We start from the raw sequence: 18,879 nt of genomic DNA, 5'->3' as shown, positions 1-18,879 counted from the left end.
CTTTCAATTGATGAGTGCTACAATAACACCAGTGTGCACATTGTGTGTGCATGCTGGAGAAGGGTCACCCGCCACCATCATGGCGGACCCTCGGTTTATCTTCCACTTAGACCATTTTAACATGGTCCGATTCTTGTCCTGATTTGTAGTGGGTCAGTGAAGAGCTATAATTTGACAACATAAACGCAATGCTTATGTCATAAAACGTCAAAGGGAGCGTCAGCCATATAGTGGTTCACTTACTTGACCTCTAGGCTTATGGTTACAATTTCTGAAGAAAACTTGCTGTCCTACTATAATTCACTATAGTTCTGTGCAAAATTCATCCATTCATCTCGAATATCCTGATTAGGGTCGCGGGTCAGCTGACTTAGTCGTTGGGCCGGTCGCAGTCAATCACAGGGCACATATAGACAAACTCATAGTCATTCACACTCATAGTCATACATGTGGGCAAAAAATGTGCAAAAATCCAAAAATCCTGTGCAATAACCGTGCAATAACCGTGCAATAAACCACGCAATAAACTTATGACGCGATCAACATGTCGTGTATATAACTTCTTGATTTGTATTACCTTGTAGGCATATCTTATCTTGAACTCTGTGTGAAAGAGGCAAGATCTGCAAGATATGTCGCAAATAAATTATGATGTGTGTCGCGTGTTGGACTTTTTAGCCCCTTTCACTCTGTCTATCGTAAAGTAATAATGTTGCAACTTTTTCCCATGTCGCTAGTCCAGAATGGAGAGGTCGATGCTGACGTTGTCACGCATCTAATTATCTGTGTGAAAGTGCATACAGTTTGCCCTTGTGAGAAATCAAAGATGGCTTTTATGCAACATTTTTTTTTTTTGGACCACGTCCATGGTCAGTGTAAAAAGCGGAGGCGTAACAGAGGCAGGGCAGCGCCCGGTGGTGCAAATGCTGTAACTGATTGCTGGATGTTGCCTGTTAACTGTGTGAAAGTGCACACAGTTGCGGTAATATCCCTTGATTTGCTGGGTTCTGTGTGAAAATGAGAAGCAAATCAAACTGATCTTCTGTTATGATTTTGGGTGTGCCCATTTTGCAAGGTCAAGTAGTGTCAGTGATGTAACAGAGGCGGGATGACAGCTGTGTGACAGGATAGGTGACGTTTAATGTTTGCGGCACACTTGGCATGCCATGTTGGGTTCTATGTGGAAAAACTCAGGCGAATAAATGTGGCACCGACTCTTGTAGCTTTGAAGCGTCAATTCTGCAGCATCTTTGTGTGAAACATCTCACATCGCTCTCAATTTTTAACATATCATACATCCTCTCAGAAAAGAAAAAGTTTTCTATATGACACATTTGTAGTAACAGCCAGGGCTAATGAGGTATCAAGCTCATAAAAGCAATATACCAATCATCACCAGCTCCATTCTTGACTAGAAATGATGCATTGTAACCTAATCAAAGTGGCAACAAGCTGGGAGGAGATTCCAGAATAACATCCTATTTTTAGCACCCGGGCCGTACGCTTCTGTATTAATAGCCCCATCAAGTTTGAGAGGACAGTAGAAGGGGCATGCAACTGTATCTGTGGAGCAGAGTTCAAATAATGACATCACACAATGCGATGCTGCAAGAAGCATAAAAGTCACTACTCTGAACATCCTCATGCCAGTTCTTTGGAAAGTACAGTACAGTACTGACTTCCCACATTGTTAAAAAAGAAAGCTTTTTTTTGGTCTGATGCTGAGCTGATGTCAGACTTTCATTGGCTTCGAATTGAAATGGTTGTTATTTTTTCCATCCGCCAAACTGAGTAACACATTGAATTATTATTTTCTGGTTGGACCCAACAATGAAACATTGTTAAGACAGTAAACTAGCACAACTGAGGCACCTGCTTATCACCTCTTATGTGCACTACAAAATAAAGGCTTCCAATGTCTGCATAAAAGTATTAATAATTATATTATTTTGGTATTATTATATTACATTTTTAATGTATTTATTATACATTTTTAACACCTCATTTTATGCTATTATATTTCTTTAATTGTATTCAATGTATTTATTTTGTATGTTGTATTGTATTTCATTTGACTTTATATGACTTGATTTTATGTTTTTTAAATGATATTGTATTGTGTTGTTTCATTTGACACCCTCGTCCGTGTTCACTGTTCCATCGCTATGACAACAGCGCCATCTCGTGGCCGGCTGACCAATGAGCCGAGCAGTGACACAGCAGCAGGAGGCGAAGGGGGGCAGCACACCGGATCCTTCATGAGGGAAGAGGCCAGGGACAGCCAGCCAGCCCCGGCTTCTCCTCTCTTTGCTAATATTATTTTCCTTTTGCTAGTCAGGCCCGAGTTAGGGACCGCTTTTGGTTTCGTAGGATGTCCCGTCATGAAGGTAAGAATACGGGCACACTTCAGAGAGCAGGATCGGTGTTTGTCATCATAAACGTTTTGACAGGGGTAGCACCGGCTGCTAGCCTGAAGCTAAACGAAGCTAACGGAGAATGTCTTGTTATTTAGTCGCTTGTGTGAGAAGCATAATGGCGACCAGTAAATACGAACGACGGCACACATAATGGTCTAATGGTCATGTTTCCATGAATCACTGTAAGCTTGATTCGACCCGGAGACGACGCTGTCAAATAAGCGGAAGAAGCAAGACAAGGTCTCGCTAAGTGGGACTAATGCTCTTGTTAGCTTGGAGCTAACTCAAGCCTGGCTCTTGCTGGTTACCTTGCTGACTTGATGGGGTGGGGTGGGGGTGTGCCAAGAATAGGCTACGAGGGGTGCAACTTGCAGCTGGCATTGGGAGGGTAGGGGGCGAGGCTGCTCACTAGCTTTAGCCGCTTTCCTATGCTAAAAGTTGGCCCTGCCTTCCTCCATTCTAGTTTGGCGAGCTAATATGTAGCAAAGCAACATATACAGCATGCCCTTGCGACAAACCTTTTTGTGTGTGTCAAATTGTTGGTGACACAGTGAGGATTTTAGAGTTAGAAAAGTTGCACAGGTCATAGCTGCTTGCTTGTCCCCACAAGATGGCTAACAGCAGCCGGTTTAGTCGTTTAAAGGTTAGTCAGAAAGGCAGGTGAATCGGGCCCAGGCGGCCTTTATCTTCTACGTCAACTTAAACTTCCCTCATAATATAAAGACCCTCAGATGTCAACATGAGAAGCTAGTCAGCAACTCCACTGACACTGACTGACACTATAGGCTGTTGACACTTGTGTATACACTGTTTACTTGCAAGGACATGGACACTATTAAGTGACAGCTGGATAAACATCGGTACATATGGTAATTGTAATCACAGTAGCTTTCGTGAACTGTCAAAACAGCCTGTTGCATGATAACCAATGATAATGTAACCTCTGAAAAGAATCCCAAGAGCGGCATGAGAGCATTGTAGTAGCGGGCTCTTCAGAATGTACACTGCACATTCTAATGAGATCTAACACATGAGCTGTGAACAATACAAAATATATTGACACTGTCAAAGAGGTGTTGATTTAACAATATGCTTATTATGATGGTTGTTGTTTGCTGTTCATTTCATCATCCTGGGAGCCTGTTTCTAGAAGTAATCCCAACTATGAGAAACATCTTTAACTATGATCCAGTGCAGTTGTACACAAGTACAATAATACCTCAATAATAAGCATTGTGTTAAACTAATACGTATTTTCAATTTTGATACAGACTTTGTTGGACTGTGTTGTGTACCTAATGCTATGGCCCAGTACTGTTGTCCAGTGGTATCCAAAGTCCAGCCCAGGGGCCATTTCACCATTTTTTAAATTGGCCCATGGCTTATTCTGAAAATAAAATTAATCACAGCCTGCATCAGAACATCACATTGGATTTGATACTATGGCAACACTAAACATTCATTCATTTTCTACCGCTTATCCTCACAAGGGTCGCGGGGACATCTGGGATAGGCTCCACTATCCCAGCTGTCTTCGAGCGTGAGGCTGGACTGGTCGCCAGGGCACATATAGACAAACAAACATTCACACTCACATTCGTACCTATGGACAATTTGGAGTCGCCAATTAACCTAGCATGTTTTTGCAATGTGGGAGGAAACGGGAGTACCCGGAGAAAACCCACACATGCACGGGGAGAACATGCAAACTCCACAGAGATAGCTGAGGGTGGGCTTGAACTCGGGTCTCCTAGCTGTGAGGGCTGTGCGCTAACCACTCAACGGCTGTGCAGCCCACACTAAACATTTAAAATATAAAATATGTTTAGACAAAAAGTTGAAATGTTGAATTATCAGACAAGTAGTTGTCAAACATACACATTGCTTTTTAAAATGTATCCCCTCACACGGATAATCCATTGTTTGTGCACCTTCAGGCGTGAGCTGTGATGCGTGTTTAAAAGGCAACTTCCGAGGGCGACGCTACAAATGTTTGATCTGCTACGACTACGACCTGTGCGCATCGTGCTACGAGAGTGGTGCCACCACCACCAGACACACCACGGAACATCCCATGCAGTGTATATTAACCCGTGTCGACTTTGGTGAGTACAGCTTACTTCGTCCCCCAAACTATTGAACGTGGATGCCTGATTAGGCTTTGACAGAATGCAGAAGCATGAGCTTTGTCTCGGCTCGACACTGATGCTGCTCATGTGTGTACTTGAAGGGGTCCTGTGTTACACGCTTGTATGTTAGGCTGCACGGTAGATTGTTTGGTCTCGTCAGAAATAGTTTAGTTTTGAGCTAACAAACAATAACACTTAAGTTGAACAAGGGCAGCATGTAACTGTTTTAGTAGAGTAGAGCCTGACCAATATGAGATTTTGGGGGCCAATACTGATTTTGGGGGCGGAAAAAAGCAGATAACCAATATATAATCATTTGATATAGGAAATAAGAGCAATGACATACTTATATGACTCAAGAAAAAACTGAGGGCAGCAAGAAAAAGGACTGTTGCAGAAAAATGGAGAATGTGCAGTGTGCCACTGCAATCTGGTAAATTGTTTCCATCTATGTTGCCTGTGTTACACATGTTTAACACAGTTATTTATGAAGTTTAATATTTGGACCTTTTGATTCAGTCCTTGAATGCTTTGTGGTGACATCGCTGTAAAGTCTTGTTGATCTGGCATCTGATTGGGTCATGTGAATACACGGCAAGGTGCAAGTCCGCAGTGAAGGTCCTTATTTGTTATTATAGCCTATAAAGGCTAAGAAGATCAACTGTACAACATGTAGACATTTTTTGTACACGGTACCCGTTTTCAACCTGAAATAAACTTGTACACTTTGCTGCCCTCAAGTACGCATTTTGTTGCATTCCACCGGGTTCAGTTTCCTTGTGCAGCCAGCCGGCGTCATTTGGGCCAGTGCCGTGACATTGGAGCATAATGAAGCCTTTGGTCTCTGTGCAAGCATGACATGCATGTTTGAAAAATTTGTAGAGCTGTGGCGATTCTGTGGCTGTGATTGGTCGGCTTTTAGTTGACTAATTTATACACATCATTATGTGAGATGATGGGCAAAATTCCCCCAAAAAGTGCAGTTTTCATTTTATGCATGGCGTAGGAGTGATGTCAGCCGTGGTTTGAAAAATACAGTACTTTGCAGTTGTTTCCCATAAAACTAAACTACTATGATACTCACTGCTCTTTTGAAGTAGCGTCACAAGGGAAACTCCCATGGGAGAAGTCTTTAGTTGAGTACTGAGTAAAGTTGAGTTGAACCTTGTTATATTATGCCCAGCTGCCACTACATTGTGGATAAAAACTATACCCCACATGCATAAAGAAGTAAATGGGTCAGTTTTTCTCATACCTGCTGGTGCTGATCATTGTTCTCTGTTTAATGAATCACTTCAGCAAGCCTTTTCCACCATTTTGTGTCCAAACTACAAAATAAGTCATAAAAGTATGTGTTGCTGACATCTGATTGATATCCGATATGCATGGGGACCCTAAAACTGTAGTGAGCCCGAACACCTTGTCCTCTCTTGGTTGCAGACTTGTATTACGGTGGAGAAGCGTTCTCGGTGGAGCAGCCACAGGCCTTCACGTGTCCCTACTGTGGCAGGATGGGCTACACTGAGATGTCCCTGCAGGAGCACGTGGCTGCAGAGCACACAGAAACCTCCACCGAAGTGGTATGTGTCTGACATAGTTTACCTGCTAACACTTTCTTACTCGCACAGTCATGACGTAATTGGTCACATTTCTTTTCTGATTTCAGTTTCAGACTATTAATTCATTCATTCATTTTCTACCGCTTATCCTCACGAGGGTCGCGGGGGTGCTGGAGCCTATCCCAGCTGTCTTCGGGCTAGAGGCGGGGTACACCCTGGACTAGTCGCCAGCCAATAACAGGGCACATGTAGACAAACAACCATTCACACTCACATTCATACCTATGGACAATTTAGAGTCGCCAATTAACCTAGCATGTTTTTGGAATGTGGGAGGAAACCGGAGTACCTGGAGAAAACCCACGCATACACAGGGAGAACATGCAAACTCCACAAAGAGATGGCCGAGGGTGGGATTGAACTCGGGTCTCAACTAACTGTGAGGTCTGTGCGCTAACCACTCGTCCGCCGTGCAGCCTCAGACTATTCAATATATTATTAGTTACACAGTACCATCGACATGTTAGCCAATATTACTGATGTTAACTGCTTCATATGTACCTCATAGCGTATGAAATGACAATACATCATCCACCATCTTGTAAATGACCCACTACAAACTATGGCTGATGACCCTTTGAAAGTCAAACTGACTCATTTTCATACTCCTACGCTGTAAATGCAAATGTGCTGTGTGCAAATCGTCTTTCTAGTCATTTTGGAATACAGCATTTGTATCGTTGATGTTCACGCTTTTCGTACCTTTTGGTTTTCACCGAACCGCTTAGAACGAATTAATAACAAAGACCAAGGTACCGCTGTACCTCCAGTCTCTTGATTCTGTGGTATGTCCTACTGAATGTCAGTCCAGTCGTTTAAAACCTCCTCCAAAGGTTGACTTGTTAACATTACCAGCATGGGGAACCACACTCCATTCACTTCCCCCTCTCTTCTTGCCTTGCAGATATGCCCCATTTGTGCAGCACTGCCAGGCGGCGACCCTAATCATGTGACAGACGACTTTGCTGCTCATCTCACACTTGAACACAGAGCACCCAGAGACTTGATATCCTTTTCATTCTAGAACGTTTGATGTAATTGCATCATAACTTCCTGTTGTCTGTATTTCTGTTTGTTTAAAATTGTTGCATCATATCCAAACATTGCAGCAGCAGGGCATCATTATGAGCTAAATGTCAGCAAATGCCATTTTGGCTGTAATTTAAAGCCTGCAGTGGTAGTTTTCTCAACCTCTGTTATGGCTCAAGGCCAATTAGAGGAAATGCTTTGTCATTGACACGTCCCAATTCTGTGTATCACCGTGTAGTACAATTGCCTTGCATGTGTTGGCATTGTTATCCACACAGAACTTCACTCTGGGGACTGCAGCGTGACAGTCTGTTTATAGAAGCACTTTGAATTTGAAAAAAAAAACTGACTTGAACTGTGGTGAATAACCAAAAGAACAAGCAAGAATAGTCAAGCCACTGTGTCGTTCTATGCAAATAGCTCGAACACAACAGTGTCTGCAGAAGTAGCACACACACAAAGGATATGTGAATAAAACCTAGAAGCAGCCTGACTACATTTGCTCTGAACACTGAGATTTACATAATATGCTAGAACTAGGGATGTTCCGATCAGGATTTTATGCTGCCGATACCGATAATCCATAAGTGAAATTAGCCGATACCAATACCGATCACATACAATACATGCAGTGTAAATCTTTAAATGTACTACTGGCTATATTAGGCGTCACCGAGGTTTGGTTTTACTCATTTTTGTAACATTTATTAATGTTTATCAAACGAGTTACATGATGACAAGGTCATTAAAAGTGTTTAACACTTTCATCAGGGGCTACATGACTTCCAGTCTTATGTCTGAAGGGTATCTGATCTGTTAAAATTTCGGGTTCCACAGCTGTAGAGTCCCTTCCTTAACACTGAGCTTCACGACGAGTCAAGTGGGGTGCGGCACGTGCGGAGAATGTTCCACCCCGGACGTGGACTGGGAGGTCCTCGGGCCCGCCGGTCCAACATGCACTTCACCAGCAACACCACCGGGGGGCTCTCGACCAGTCAGAACTCCTCACAGAGCTCCAACTACAGCCGGGAGGCCATGGACCCCATCGCAGGTGGGTCACATCAACCAACAGTTTGCGCAGCCCCGCCCACTTTTAATCTGGTTTTCTGGCTGGAATTTGCCCTGTCAGCTCCAGCTGTGTCATAACGAGGCTTCTTATTTGGGTCAGTTATGAGCCCCTCCCCTCATGATCCACCCCCACCCACTGGGCCGTCAAGTAGAATATGTTTTGAGTTTGCGACACAACACATTTAACAGAGTTGCAGTCAGAGGTTCACATTCATCATGAGCATCATTGGCATTTATTTTGTGACCATAATTATTTAAACCGTGCTTTTTCCATGGTACTTTTTAAAAATACAAACATTTTTTATTTATTTTGGACTTTGCGTAATTTAGTTAGGGTCACCATTCTACATAAATTCATTCATTCATTTTCTACCACTTTTTCATCACGAGGGTCGCGGGGGTGCTGGAGCCTATCCCAGCTGACGCGGGGTCATTCTACATAGATGTTCAGTATATACATATAATCACCTAAATAATTCAATAAGTGGTGCTGAGGCTTCCAATTTTCATTGTCTTTGACAAGCCATGAGTATTATTTATGATAACAAGAGGGCAAGCTTAAGTGACACTTTAAAAAACAAAGTTAAACGTGATTTTTTAAGTTATTATTATTTGTGTGCCACAGTCAATGTAGCGGAAACCCTGCTAAGTCTCTAATAAGTTTTAAATACATGACAAAACAGGTCAAATATACCACTGGTAGAAAAGCCCACGTTTTTTTTTTTTACATGTGTATGTCTTTATGCTTCACGGATAATGTTTTTCGTCAAGGATTGTGAGTTTGCACTTTGTTCAGTGGTCCTTGAAGGGGTCTAGGGGTCAGCGCACAGACCTCACAGCTAGGAGACCAGGGTTCAATTCCACCCTCGGCCATCTCTGTGTGGAGTTTGCATGTTCTCCCCGTGCATGCGTGGGTTTTCTCCGGGTACTCCGGTTTCCTCCCACATTCCAAAAACATGCTAGGTTAATTGGCGACTCCAAATTGTCCATAGGTATGAATGTGAGTGTGAATGGTTGTTTGTCTATATGTGATGTGCCCTGTGATTGGCTGGCGACCAGTCTAGGGCAGGGGTCGGGAACCTTTTTGGCTAAGAGAGCCATGAAGGCCAGATATTTTAAAATGTGTATCTGTGAGAGCCATATACATTTTTTAAACATTGAATGCAATAAAATGTGTGCATTTGTATGTAAGACCAACAGTTTTAGATATAATGGGCTCTAATTACGTAGACCAGGCACACTACCCCACGCCAATGGGGTGTGGCCAGCACACTTTCATGAGCAGCGCAGTGTCCAATAATAAATCAAACACTTGCTGCCATTAATGCAACTTCTGCTGCTGCATAGTTTTGAACTGTATTCAGTACACGTATTTCATTCTTTTGTCCATCTTCGTCAAAAGGCTTGGTTCCGCAGCTTTAGCTAGGTGACTATTTGACTAAAGGAGGAAAGTTTACATTTACATGTTTTTTTGACATCTCAATGACCGAGGTAGACTACCGCATTACCCAGTAATAATCAAGTTTTGGTGTTTGACCTGGAAAATATTATCAAGAAAGATGGATGTGGTCGGCCATATTGCAGTAGAAAATAGATGGACGAATTAAAATGCATAAGAAAGTTTTGATTTTGAATATTATTTTTAACAGTGATTTCTGTGATGTTTACTTTAAAATGTTAGCAAACATACATTTTTATTGTGGTAAGAAACGCTTGAGAGCCAGATACAGTCATCAAAAGAGCCCTACCTGGCTCCCGAGCCATAGGTTCCCTACCTCTGGTCTAGGGTGTACCCCGCCTTATGCCCGAAGACAGCTGGGATAGGCTCCAGCACCCCCGCGACCCTCGTGAGGAAAAGCGGTAGAAAATGAATGAATGAATGAATGAATGAATGAATGTTCACTATTGTGTCTATCAACAATAGCAACAATGATGCCCGTGCCGCCCCAATAGTGAACATATGTATTATAAATATATATCCTAAGTAGCTATACATTTTACAATTTAAAATGTGTTTCATATGTGTTTGAGGCATATTTAGCTTCTGTCAATTGAAATTGAAGTTCTGGGACTGATTATAATATTTCCAGCAGTCACTTTTATTGCAAATGTTCATCCAAAATCAGAGGAGACCGTTAATCAGGTGGATTTAGCGGGTAGGAGCTAGCTGGGTGTTTAAAATAGAAATTTGCGCATAATTATTATATCGATTTTTGTCATTCGCTGGTAGGTGTACCATGTAACAACTACATAAAGCCAAGATCTACGGTATCAGCAATACTACCTGGTAAAAGACCGGTTGAAATAAATCACTATGGTCCCACATTTAATATGACATGCATGCCCAAGACTATCACAATGACACAGAACTTCCTTCTCCATGTAGAGCTTTTATCCCAGCTTTCGGGCGTACGTCGCTCAGCAGGCGGCCAGCTCAGCTCGGGCCCCTCAGCGTCACAGCTGCAGCAGCTCCAGATGCAACTACAGCTCGAACGCCAGCAGGCGCAGGCGGCACGGCAGCAGCTGGAGACGGCCCGGAATGCCACGCGAGGGGGCAGCCGCGCCAACGCCATACTCAATGCCAACTCTGCCGCGGCCAACCCCAACCTGAGCGCCAACCACAACAGCAACCCCAGCCCCAACCCGGGCCAATTGGAGAGCCACACGCAGCACACGGCGCATAGCTCTCAGTTTCTACTCAGCAGGTTGGTAAAATGTTCAATATGTTGGTGTATGTTCTCAGAGAACTCCATTGATACTCAGACTACTATGTGTACTACCAAGTACACATATTTGTGGCACTTAGGAATTACATTTATACAGCCCCCGGGTACGTGGCCTGCAAAAGCAAAGAACTTTGGGGTATCCAGTGCTGTGTCAAAAAACACTGGCACCAACAGCTGTGGCCGTAGGCAACCTTCTGATGTAGCTTTCTCATGCAGCTTTTTCCACCATGGAACACATGTTAAAATATTGATTTTTAACGTGTTTTCCCGCAGGCTCAGCGAACCGCGGCTGTCAGAGGCCGAACGCCAGCTATGTGAGGCCCAGTGGGCCGACAGAAGCTTGTTTGTGACAGAGCTGCTGCTGTCTACGCTGCTGCCCGACGGCGACGCCTCAGCCTCGTCCTCTGAGGATGAGGACGACTGTCCCGGCTCGTTGCGGAGCTTCGCCGACTTCCAGTCCATGGGCTGTGTGGAGGTCATGACCCTGGACGTGGCCCTGGAGAACCTCAACCTCAAAGAGACCGCCCCACCCGCTAAGACCACCAAAACAGCCACGAAAACAACGCAGGCAAAAAAAGAGCCGCCTGCCCCGCCTCTTTGATGACACGGCCCCACCCAACACCACTCCCTTTCCTGGAAGCATCAGTCACACCGGCCAACTGCCAGTGGACGACAACCAAGACTGCAGTTCTTTTTTGGCTTCTTGGTTTTATTTTTGTTTTTATTCCTCAGTGATTGTTAATTCAGCTTTGCGCTCCTACCACCCATGTTGTGTACGTTGAATAAAAGTAGTGAGAATGGGAACGCAAGCGAGAAAGAGAGCTATATAAATATATTATTAAAAAAAATCTATATGAAATCAGTTGATAATCAGTTCCATGTAACTCCATTACTTCCCTCAAGCCACGGAGCAGAGGTGCAGTGTGTCCCCCTGCTGGCTGCACAGTGCTGTTACATATTAATAGTCATCCTCGCTAACAAGCATGAGCTTCAAACGTCATCCAGTTGCCACAAGGGGGCGGTCCTTCCCAACACCATACACTCAATGTCCACTCAAACCCTTTCCCTTCTTGCAGGTCACGGTTTATAAGACTTTGGACACTTTCAATGGCAGTGCCAGTGCACACAACCAAGAGATGATGCTTTACTTGGATCTCTTCACTCGGACCATTTTTTGGGCCTTTTTATGATGCACAAACATTGACTCTTGATTTTTGTTTTGGGGTTTTTGGGGGGCTTTTTTTTGTTTGTTTGAAAGACCACATCTGTTCAGATCACAATCCTGTCTCATCACATGACTTGGAGGGAAACCCTGTACGCTCTTTCCAGTAACTTCTCTCAGCCTCCACGGATAAACCATAAAGAAATGCAATGTATGCAAAGTGCAGGTGTAATAAACCTTTTCAGTGTGGAGGACAGTACATTGTTTTGGATTGAAATCAACTAACAAAACTGGTCTCTGTGTATTAAATATGATGCTTTGTAATTGAAAAACTCCAGAAAATTTGGCAAGTTCAAATTAAGCTATACTATTAATATTTTCTGTAAATCTTGAAATATCACTTGAGGAATGATATCGAATATTTAATTCAATATCAATGCTTTCTGAAGACTAAGTGGTTTCCTGGGTTCCATTGATAATAATGCTGTTAAATATAGTATGTTCAGTTATATAAGGTTTAAATTCACTGGTGCCCCTGCAGCCAAGCAAAATCCTTCAGTTTCTGTAGCCATTTGAATGTGTGGGGACTAAAGTACAATTTAAAGTATGTGTCAAGTGGCTGAATTATGTGAGCGCTAAATCACAAATAACAGCCTTGTGGTGTGTTGCTACAGGTAACCAAAATCCATGCAGTGAGATAAAAACTAACAAAACACTCAGTGCTTAGAGCCACAAGAACAAAATATATACTGTTTTCTTCTCAGTCTGTGGCAACCTCTTCCAGTTCCACTGAGGCATTCCCAGGCCAGCCAAGAGACCTAATCCACTAGGTCAGCCCTAGGGTGTCCTCCTGACTGGGCACACCTAGGAAAATCTCAGCAGGGAGGCATCCAGACTAGATGCCGGAGCCACCTCAACTGGCTCCTTTCCCAGAGGAGCAGTGGCTCTACTCACAACTCCCAGATCACTTAGGGTGAATCCAGTCACCCTACAGAGGAAACTCATTTTGGTTGCTTGTATACCATGATCTTGGGACTATAAGTGGAGGTCTACATTGGGGATCTGCTTTCTCAGGTTAAGCCTAGTTTCAGGGTTGGTCCCCGGTGTCCCATGGTCTCGCCTTCTGTTTTTTTCTTCTTATCTTCAAAATATTTACATCATGAATGTAGCTATATTACATTTTATTTAATATTTATTAAACATTGGTACTTGATAAAGCTATTCATTTTTTTAATTTTAATAAAACTAATTTGAGTGCAAAATACATGTTTACACATTTGAATATTTATGAAACAAAACTTGTTTTTTAAATTAAAGTACATACATGTATTAAACATTTGATGTTTATAAGTTTAAAACTAATTAAACTAATCATTTAAAACATGTTACGTTTATTGAACTAAAAATTTCTTTATTAAATCGTTTTTTTTTTTAAATAGCTATATCTACTCAACATTTTACATTGTTAGTATTCAATTTCATTAAAGATATTTATTGTAATTGTGATAGTTCTATGCTGATCGGCTGGGATGAAATCACACTGCATTATGGTGTCCAATGTAAACATCACGTTTAAGTCCCAAAGAAAAAAGAGACAAGTCAGTGACAAGTGGGTGTTCTTTGTCATTTTAATCCCCATAATTTAGTTAAAATGCAGACATTGTTTTCCTCACTAAAATCTTAAATAAAACATTACAGTACGATTGAAGCAAATCAGCAGAGGTGTTAAGATGTCGTCAAAGCAGGCTACAGTTTTCTTTCTTTTTTGTTTGAAATCCATGTATTGTATTTGTCGTTAGAGCAGACGGCTACGTAGCAGTAAACATTAAAAAGACAACACAGAGCTGTAAAAGCCCGCGAGAAGGAGGAAGAGGAGACACACGTGTTTCTACCACCAAACTGGAGACAGACTGACTGAGCACGCCATGCTGACCTGACCCTCTGGCAACACACACACACACTAAAGGGCGCTATCAGAGCGGGGTGGGTAGAGCTACACGTCAAGGAGCGATAGCGACGTCAGGCAGAAGAAAAATGGCACATCGTGTTCTTTTAGTTGCTCCATAATATGTAAAACCATTCAAGTTGGACAGAAGTGACCACGCTAGTCGATATGCAGAGGAAATAACACCATCTAGTGGCAATGTATAAACACTACATCATAACGTGGGACGATTGCTAGTTTGGAATAATATGAAATTTCATACCGTACGTAGATGTTCTTTGTCAATACGGCCAGCCAGATAGTTTGTTGGTGGAACAACCTGGAATTTGGCCTAAAAGGCAAAAATAAAATATTAAAAAATTATGTTTCCTTTGGTTACTCTTTGTGTATATTTCTCATTTTATTTTATGACATTATACAAATAAGTTACTCGTGTAAGGGCTTTGTGCATTTGCACATGACAAACGATGCTAAAATGACTTCCATTGCAGTAGAACCTCCAGAGATGAACGCTCAAACATTTTCTGCAAAAATATGCCGAAAAACTTCAAAGGATTAACACCATAAAAGCATTTTGCTTAAAAAAAATAAAAAAAAGTAAGGCCAACCATAGGAGGGTACCAGTTGGGGCTGGGTGATATATCAATATTTTTAAGCGCAATTTCAAAAACAAGCATATTGTTCATATCGATATCGACTAGATTGGATGTGGAGGTCTCATGAGTCCGTATCTTCTGTGATGTTTTTAGTGTTTAATAGTGCCTTATTTATGACTTTATTGTTTTTGATGTCATACCGGACCCCCTAAGCAAGTGTGCAGCTATGGATGTTCATCTTGTTACGTTTGTAAATTGTTTACACTCAGGAGCAGCTGCTAGCTTTGAGCACCCTTTCGCTAGACGGAGCGATTGTAGATCCTCCACAGAGATACAGAGGAGAGGCCGCATAGTGAGAGTAAATAGAGAAAAAGACAGTATAAAGGTTGCTGTATAAAGATGATTGCGCTGAAGATTTAACATTTTCTAGATTTATTAAAGAGAAAACAATATTATTGTCCGCCTATCCTATGTCTGTTATTTTATTTCAGCAGCTCTGGTTCTATAAGATTGTTTACATTTCAATAAATTGCATATTTGGCGTTGACTTCAGTTTGTGGAAGAAATATTGGGATATATAACGTATATCGATATTCAACCTAAACATATCAGGATATAAGTTTTGGTCGGTATCGCCCAGCCCTACAGTACCAGTGAAGACAGATGACAAGAATAGAAGACAAGGATAACCATGGACCCTTTTTATTTACATCAGCAAGCTGATGTAAATATACTTCTATGCTACACAGCATGTATTAATTGCTGCAATTTCTACAGTGTTGCTTTGTAGACACATTCTTGTTCCCCGTCCATTATGCTTGTGAGTAGTTTTACTTTACTTTTCTTTTATTATACAGTAGTTACATTCTTTTAATACTTCTAAGACTGATAAAACTGGACATGAGGTTTTTACCATGCATGCCTGAAACTGAATCAATCACTGTACTTAAAATTATAACAATTTAGAAGTTGAGGAAAGACACATAAATGCCCATGTCAATTTATCAAGGACGTTATCGACCTGTTTGATTAAACAATGTATCAATTACCATGGCAGGCCTAGGAGTCAACTAGCATCGCAAAGAATGACTTATGGAGGTTCCACTGAATTTGTAATGAGGAATTTAAAACCCAAACAAGCGCTTTATGATCTATTTGGAAATACACAGCTGGAAGGGTTAATCTTAATCTTTAGATGAAATAATTTGTGTCTCAAACGCTGCCACTAGAGGGCGTTTTGCCACCCTATGTCTTTTGCTCTGTGTTTGCACAGTGTGTCCTTTCTGGCCTCTGAGGGCTGCAAATGCATGATGACAAAAACGATGGCAGTGGGAGTTAGCCAGGAAGGGGGGAGGGGGCATTTTTTATAATTGCCCATGCTTTTGAGTAGCTAACAATGGCCCATTTACAGCATCAGGTCTTATGCATGCAAACTAATTCCATCAAGAAGCGTCATACTTCAGGCTCTACCTCAGGCTCCCTTGCCCTCTGTGCACCCCCCTCAAGGTTAATCACTAAAATGGTACAAGCACCTCCCCAAAGTCACAGCTACTTGTTTTTTTTTTAACAGTGTAGCTGTCAATTTTATCCATTTTGGCGGTTAACGCTCCCTCAATGGCATACCCATTGAAGCAGCAGGGTAACAAAATGACAAAGTGTTTGCAATGACAACTAATAGAAAATAAAATTTGAAGTTCCCAAACCTCGACCTATTGGCAGACGACGCACTTTAATGGGTTTTTACTTAGACAAGCTTAGCATCAGCCACAGTAGCATGTTCTGCAGCGTGTCCACTCATCCCCTCCGTTAAAATATTGTAGAAAAATATATAGTTTTGATGAAATGTCTCTAGATAAACTCTTTGCAGTGTAAAGTGGCGGCATGGTGATTAGCGCTACAGCTACAAAAATAAAACAACTCATCACGCTGCACTTTTATCGTACTCTCGCTCTCGAGACACTTCTGGTTATATATATATATTTTTTAAACTTACTCCAGTTAATTCATGTGTTTCGCTTTCACTGGCATTGTGAGGCAACTGTACTTTTGTTTCCAGGTCATCTACATGATATGGTTACAATGTAAACACCACAGTACTTATCATCTGCACAAAGAAAACACACAATGTTACAAAGGCAAGTGGCTACGTAAGCATAGTTTGTTCATGAGAAATTAAAATATAGGAAAACACACACCACAAGCAACTTGATTTTGTTCTGATAATTTCTCTCCCCTCCCCAAAAAAAAGCTTGTTCGTCTACAGGTCATGTCACGTGACCTTGTTAGAGCGCTGGTGATGATCAGTAATTCCCATCAGGTACCATCTAACATTAATAAGGTGATATTTTACTTTCTAGGTTTCAAAGAGCAGGTTTGGAGGAGCTACACACCAAGATAAGATAAGATTGAAACCCTCTTAGCTCTGCATGACTTAATAATATGAATAATACAACGGTAGTTCTTGATATGACACAATCTAGAGGTTTGAGGCATCTTGAGATCACGTAGCACGACACCAAACGGGGAAAATACCAACAAAAAGGCATGATATTTTTTGGTGTGTGTGCGTATGTGTGTGTTTTGGCTTTTCGCTGCACCTAAAACTTAATAATTCTTTTAAACGTTGGCGTGGCGACGAGATTAGCTTACTTTGGCATGGTGAGTGTCTCGAAAGAGCCGCCATGTTCTTCAGACAAAAGCCGCCAACATAGTCCTCTTCTTTTCATTTGCGTGGCATCCGGCAAACCAGCTAAGAAAAGCATTGCCGCCACCTAGCGGAGCGCCAGGGCATTACAGTATTACACCAAGGAGGGCCTCTCCTTGTATACATATTGTCTAATTTGTCAGAAAAATAGCGTGATAAAAACAAAATATGACATCATGATGACAAGGTGCACATCCTTCCCAACAGTTTAAAAACAACAAAATATGATCACCCCACTTTCACCCTCTTGAAGGTGAGTATTTACAGTACAGATTATGGTATAGTACATCTTTTAAAAACAGGCCATCCATACAAACAAATCAACTCTGTAGTGAATCAGGTTTTTGTACGGTATCAAGTGATAAAAACAAAAAAAAATGCAGAGCGACAGTTTCATCAGCCCTCATTGAGGCTCCATCATCTCCCCTCTCACTTGTACCTGGCTAGCATGAGGGGAAGGTGAGATGGGTTGGTTGACCACACACAGATATAGTTCTTTTTCCACTTTAAATCAAGATGACAAATTCCTGTATGATGCTGATAGCAATATGTACAGTCGCTTTCTGGCATATTGGAATAACTGATTCACTGAGCTGCGGTTGTCATGTCGACGCATGCCAGCCATGTTTTTTGTAGTGTGGAATTTAGCCATATGTACACAAGATTGAAGGGTGCTAATTTGAGCCAGCCAGCATGTGAACCAACCCTCCTCACATCCCGTTGTTTCTGCTTCTCTTCACCTTTGACCCTTCGTCATCCCGTCTTACTACACCCCCACTCTCAACACCCAGTCCTTTCCTCTCTCTCTGACTGTTAGGTCCTCCGTGGTTCTCCCTCCCTCCCGGCCACATCCCCTCACACAAAGGGCAGGATGCCGTAGACGAAGACGGCCATGACAGCAGCGCTGAACAGGCCCGCCACGGGCACAGTGACGAACCACGCAAGGAAGATGTTCCTGAAGAGGCGCCAGTCCACCGCCTTCTTGGAGCGGATCCAGCCAACAGCCACCACGGAGCCCACCTGGAGGAGGGGGGTCAGCGGGTGGGGGGAGAACAGGATCAGACCCCACATTCTGGAGGAAGTAAACATGTCACACAGCCAAAGACACACCAAAGAGCTGCAGGCTGCTTTGTAATCGTTTATTCATCTCATAGGTTGTTTCAACTTGTTTACTCATTAAACAAAAGTACAAAAACAACCTGCAGACTCTATGTCCAAACTTCGTTCATGTTGGTTAGTTGGAGCAAGCTTGTTAAACAATTTGCCACATTTTTAACATGAAACATGAGGAAGTCTGAAATCAGCATCTTATGCAATAGTCTTATTTGTAAAAACATTTGATCTGGTTCATCTATTTGCTCATGTCAGACTTCCACTAAGGTAATCTGGACTCACCTTTATTCAGCTCAATCAATCAGAGAAATTTGTGTAAAATTCACATTTCTGACAGGTCACATGACGAGTATGTGCAATGACCGCAATGA

At 42.2% G+C, this 18,879-nt stretch overlaps 2 protein-coding genes across 8 annotated transcripts in view; one reads left to right on the top strand and one right to left on the bottom strand.

Moving 5' to 3' along the window:
* The first annotated feature begins 2,215 nt into the window (after positions 1-2,215).
* LOC131127560 (E3 ubiquitin-protein ligase KCMF1-like) lies at positions 2,216-12,406 on the top strand. The gene is made up of 7 exons (XM_058069565.1): positions 2,216-2,387; positions 4,355-4,522; positions 5,987-6,126; positions 7,070-7,171; positions 8,065-8,245; positions 10,649-10,967; positions 11,262-12,406. The coding sequence occupies exons 1-7, from the start codon at positions 2,372-2,374 to the stop codon at positions 11,587-11,589; spliced, it is 1,254 nt and encodes a 417-aa protein (XP_057925548.1). The 5' UTR covers positions 2,216-2,371; the 3' UTR covers positions 11,590-12,406.
* A 1,354-nt stretch (positions 12,407-13,760) lies between these two features.
* The window catches only part of slc20a2 (solute carrier family 20 member 2), a 43,572-nt gene continuing 38,453 nt past the window's right edge, over positions 13,761-18,879 (bottom strand). For 4 of the 7 annotated variants that reach the window (XM_058069558.1, XM_058069561.1, XM_058069560.1 and 1 more), the window contains exon 10: positions 13,761-18,415. In XM_058069558.1, the coding sequence (XP_057925541.1) occupies positions 18,106-18,415 (310 nt within the window). In that variant the 3' untranslated portion in view covers positions 13,761-18,105. The remainder of the gene's footprint in view (positions 18,416-18,879) is intronic. The other 3 variants (XM_058069559.1, XM_058069564.1, XM_058069563.1) reach the window with 1 other exon arrangement.

This window comes from Doryrhamphus excisus, chromosome 4, assembly GCF_030265055.1.
Source record: "Doryrhamphus excisus isolate RoL2022-K1 chromosome 4, RoL_Dexc_1.0, whole genome shotgun sequence".
In the NCBI taxonomy this organism is placed as follows: domain Eukaryota; kingdom Metazoa; phylum Chordata; class Actinopteri; order Syngnathiformes; family Syngnathidae; genus Doryrhamphus; species Doryrhamphus excisus.
The sequence above is the reverse complement of the archived record's forward strand: the minus strand, read 5'-3'. Positions and strand labels throughout refer to the sequence as shown.

Excerpts from the sequence above, each read along its gene's own strand:
- LOC131127560 (XM_058069565.1), top strand. Across the intron at positions 4,523-5,986 it reads ATTAACCCGTGTCGACTTTG|ACTTGTATTACGGTGGAGAA; the intron begins GTGAGTACAGCT and ends TCTTGGTTGCAG. Across the intron at positions 8,246-10,648 it reads GGCCATGGACCCCATCGCAG|AGCTTTTATCCCAGCTTTCG; the intron begins GTGGGTCACATC and ends TTCTCCATGTAG.